This window comes from Triticum dicoccoides, chromosome 6A (genome assembly GCF_002162155.2).
Source record: "Triticum dicoccoides isolate Atlit2015 ecotype Zavitan chromosome 6A, WEW_v2.0, whole genome shotgun sequence".
Classification (NCBI taxonomy): domain Eukaryota; kingdom Viridiplantae; phylum Streptophyta; class Magnoliopsida; order Poales; family Poaceae; genus Triticum; species Triticum dicoccoides.
This window is the reverse complement of record NC_041390.1, coordinates 42,741,753-42,746,281: the sequence shown is the minus strand read 5'-3', so window position 1 is coordinate 42,746,281 and position 4,529 is coordinate 42,741,753. Positions and strand designations below refer to the sequence as shown.

At 53.8% G+C, this 4,529-nt stretch overlaps 1 protein-coding gene across 1 annotated transcript; it reads right to left on the bottom strand.

Annotated features, from left to right (window-relative positions):
* Positions 1–1,208: 1,208 nt before the first annotated feature.
* On the bottom strand, positions 1,209–3,858 carry LOC119318819 (transcription factor TDR-like). Its single transcript, XM_037593398.1, has 6 exons — positions 3,509–3,858; positions 3,315–3,419; positions 3,044–3,212; positions 2,322–2,843; positions 1,769–2,230; positions 1,209–1,683 (listed from the first exon to the last, which is right to left on the bottom strand). The coding sequence occupies exons 1-6, from the start codon at positions 3,652–3,654 to the stop codon at positions 1,435–1,437; spliced, it is 1,653 nt and encodes a 550-aa protein (XP_037449295.1). The 5' UTR covers positions 3,655–3,858; the 3' UTR covers positions 1,209–1,434.
* Between the last annotated feature and the right edge of the window lie 671 nt (positions 3,859–4,529).

Here is a 4,529-nt window from a genome sequence, read left to right as displayed (position 1 = left end):
TGGTGGTGGTCCGATCAAAGTATTGAGACCTATAGCGGTTGCACTTGCTGTTACCGATTTAGAATTCGTGCAAGCACTATAAATTACACCTGGGCATTCTTTAGGGAGAAAAGGTAACATCTTTGTGATACTGTAATATGTAGGGAGTGGGGGACCTTACTGCTACCCTACATGTCATTATCTTTGTTGTCCATAGATAAAAGTTATAAATCTCTCAGGTGAGGTAGGAAGGAAGAAAGATAAGCAACCCTGCATGTCATTATCTTTGTTGTTCATAGATAAAAGTTATAAATCTCTCAAGTTAGGTAGGAAGAAAGATAAGCAGGAACCTAACTATTAAATCACTAATTTGTAGCGATTGTTCCAATTTTTAGTCAAATATGTGTTTCTTGCTCATCGCTGTCCGTAGCATATTAAGTGTGAGCTAACTTGATGTGAATTCAACAAGCAATCAAAGAAAAAGGTTGGAAAACAAAATTGCCAATCTTGGGAAAGCCTTGAACTATCTAACAAACATACGGACCGGTGATCATTTTCACTGCCCTATATCCTACAATCACTTGCCGAGTCAACCATTCGTAGGCATCTCATGCGGGAGATATGTCGGTCGAGCACCGAGCATGGTGTTGTGTTAAGATGTAGGCGGCTAGTTGGCAATTGTCAAAGAAATGTGATAGTCCGCTGCATAAGTTAGGTATTACCACCACATATATATATATGGGTCTGTAGCCACAGGGGCGGATCTAGACTGAAAATGACCAGGTGTCCTAGCATATGATCAGTCATATTTTTCATCTACAGATGGGGTGTCACACACTATTTTGCATGAAACTTACAAAGGAAACATCTTGCACCCGATGTCCTGTGCACCCGGGTAGCTCAACTTGGGTACGCCCATGTGTAGTCATGTCCCTTTGATAAACCGAGTCATTTAGTTGAATTTGATTTATTCTCTCTCTATAGCTTGTGGATCCTTATGGGTATGCGATTGAAATTTGCAGGCACATATTGTTAAGACAAACACAATATAATATGAAATATGACACAAGTACACGGTTACATGTTTGAAATTCACAGTTTGTGTAGGTGGGGTTACAATGGGGGATTCCAAGCCAGAATTCGATTAAATTAATTAAAAAATTGCTAATATGTCCAACAGCAACAAGAACAGGCTGAATATAGCGCAACCCAAAAATCGACTGGGATAGTAAAGGAAAAAAAAAGAAATCAATTCCCTCGGAATTATCACGAATTCACCCAAACAACAAACAATTTGATTTCACTGTTCTGTCCTCCAGTTAATTAGTTAAACTTGACACATATTTGAACGAACAAACGAGGGAAAACAAATTACGAGCATGAAGGGAACTAATTACGTATATCAACTAATCCAGCCATGGACCTATAGTAGCTAGTAGTAATGTAGGGAATCAATCAATCCATGGCGAGGTAGTGCAGATGCTGGTGATGATATCCTCCCAGCACTTGGTGATGCAGCTGGTAGTGGTCCCCGGCCACCGCCGGCACCGCCTGCCCGTCCATGCCATCGAGCTTCGCGTTTGTCAGCGGCGGCGGAGGGACCGGGGACGACCACGCGCCGCTCCCGCCATACATCTCCCTCGTCACCTCCAGTAGCGAGTCCCTCACCCTGTCCGCGGGCACCGCCACCTCGTTGTCCTTCATCTACAAACGAACCAAATTAAGGCCACCGTGAGTCCCCATCAGCAGGCTGCAACAATGGCGATCGGCCGGCTAGAGCGGGACGTACGACGGCGCGGAAGACGTTGAGGACGAGCTTGTTATAGGAGGTGACGTTGACGCTGGTGATCTGGAGGCCGAGGGCGGCGATCTCGTCCATGATGCGGACGAAGCGCCCGGACTTGTGGGAGCAGAGCACCTGCAGGAAGAACTCCTTCCCCTCCACCTGCCGGACCTCCACCTGCGGCTCCATGTCCTGGTCCTCCGCCTCCTTCTCCTCCTCCTCGCCGGCCTCCTCCTTCCGGGCCCGCTTGCCGCCGGCGGACGGGAACGGATGCTGCTGCGGCGAGTCCTCGTCGTTGTCGAGGCCCGGCGGCGGGTGGTCGTCGAGGAGCACGTCGGGGGCCTTGCTGTCGCCGCCGGTGCCCCCCGGCGGGTTCGGGTCCTCCAGCTCGTCCTGCAGGTCCTTCACCTGCTTCTGCAGCCCCACGATGTAGTCGATCGCGTCCCCGAGGATCGACGCCCGGTCCATCTGCCCACATGGATCCACGCGCTCTCTTTGAGCTTTGAAATTCACAAGAATCATGCATGGCGGCGGCCATGGAAGGATGATAGTGAATTACCTTGGTGATGTTGGGGACGAGGGACCGGAGCGTGTAGAGGCGGTTGTTGAGCTTCTTGCGCCGCTTCCGCTCCGCGATGAGGTTCTTGCACTGCTGTCGCTTCCCGCCGCCGTCTTTGCCGGAGCCCCTCTGCGTCTCGCCGTCGACGTTGTCGTCGGGGTCCCCCAGCTGCATGTCGCTCCTCTCCGACCCCGAGTCCGCCCTCCCCACGCCCGAGCCGTGCAGCTGCTGGTGCTCCTGCGCCACCGTCGACGGCGGCTCGCTGCTCTCTGCCGCGTACTGCCACCCCACGCCGGCCGCGCCGTCCTCCAGCACTCCCGCCAGGAACGGCTCGCCGGAGCCGCTTCCCCCGGCGCCGTCGAACAGGTTGAGGGACGCCGCCCCGTAGAGCCGCCCCGGGTCTGCCGCCGCCGCCGCCGCCGCGTCCCACGCGAACCCCTGCGCCTCCGTCTCCTGCCACCCCTGCCCACCGCCGCCGCACTGCGCCATGACCAGCTCCGCCATCTGCTGCTCCTCCGCCATCTGCATTAATGGCACCCCAGTCAGGTCAGGTCAGCCGTATATATACACCACGCACCATGGAAACGCGAAGGCTGTTGCGTACGGTGCACCGCCGTTGCCGCCGCCGTCGCGTCAGCTCACGCGAACCGCGTGCCCCCTAACTACTTCCAAACCTAACTGATATTTCCCATCACAGGCCACGCACGCACGCACGCACGCACGTATCTTGAAGCGAAGAGCTCGACGATCCCGCCGGCGACGGGGACGAGGAGCCGCGTCTTCTCGCCGCCGCTGGAGGCAGCCTCGTAGCCCGTGAGTAGATCCGGACCCGGCGCCCCGCCGCTGCTCTGCCAGATCGGCTGGTTCGACAGCAGCGCCTGAGCGTGCATGCTGACCAACCAACAAAGTCAACAGTCAGAGATCCGGCCAAAAATTAATGGCGGTCGACATGACCGGCCGGCATCAAGGAGAAGTAGAAGGTAGTTTAATTACCCGATGGAGGAGGAGTCGAGAGGGATGGAGGAAGGGACGTCGGCGAGCGTGGCCACCTGCGCCTCGAACTCCGCGCTGCAGCAGAACCCCGTCATCTCCAAGAACCTGCCATGGATCATCATCATCAAGCTCTGGCTGCAAGAATCGCATGAACAATCGGACACACGCACACGCACACGCACACACGTACGTACCGCTGGTCAGGAGAGAGCCGCCAGTAGATGCAGTAGTCCCAGCCGTGGGCGCCGCCGACGAGCGGCCTGAGCGCAGCCTCCACGGTGCCCCCTCCTCCCCCTCCATGGCCATGAACAGCCTGGTGATAGTCTCCTCCTCCCACCATCGCTCAGCTCAGCGCCAGTGCGCAGTGGTCAGCTTGTCCTAGGATTGAGCAAGCGAGTGACATATCATAGACGCAAGGCTTTCTCTGCAGCTGTCGGGAATCAGGATAGGATTTGTTGATGTCACCGGTGGCACAGGGCTACGTACACACGATCGCAGGCAGCAAAGGTACATTACACAGTACTAGTATCATGCATGCATTATGATCATCAGCAAGCAAGCAGAGGATCAAAATCAAGTGTGAGCTAACAGAATTACATAAACCTAGCACGACTGCTGTTACATAAACTGGGGTCAGAAGAAAGCTACCTTTCAGAACGCTTCCCGGCGGTCGGCGGTCGACGGATCAGCCGAAAGCAATTCCTAACCGAAGAACCGCTTCAAGTGAAGGCTACAACAGGGGTGTTGCATCATCAGCAAAGTATGTATAGGGCCATGCATACACCTCTATGCCATTTTGGGGATGCAATGCAATTCAGAAATGCAACTACCTAATTATATTACTGGTGAGAACTGAAAACCTGACAATTAGCATGCATGAATGTGCTCTCGCTTTTATCCATCGCCGCACCGGTATCATCGCCGTGATCGGAGGCTGTTATGGGTAGGTGGGGTGCAAGAAGGGTGTGAGGGATTTCAAAACTTGATTTATCTTGACTCTACTAGTAAAGATGGCCAATGCAAATGCAAATGATGTGGCTCGCTCAATCGATTAATGGCAGTTAAGCAGGATGCAATTCTGATGAGAGGCTAAGCCCCCAGTTCTGCTATGGAAGGCAAGGCGTGGTGTCATGCATGGCCTCATGGGAATGCCACTTCCTCATGATCCAGCCAGGAAATGACGCAAATGGCATGCGGCTTAACCAAGAGGCAGCT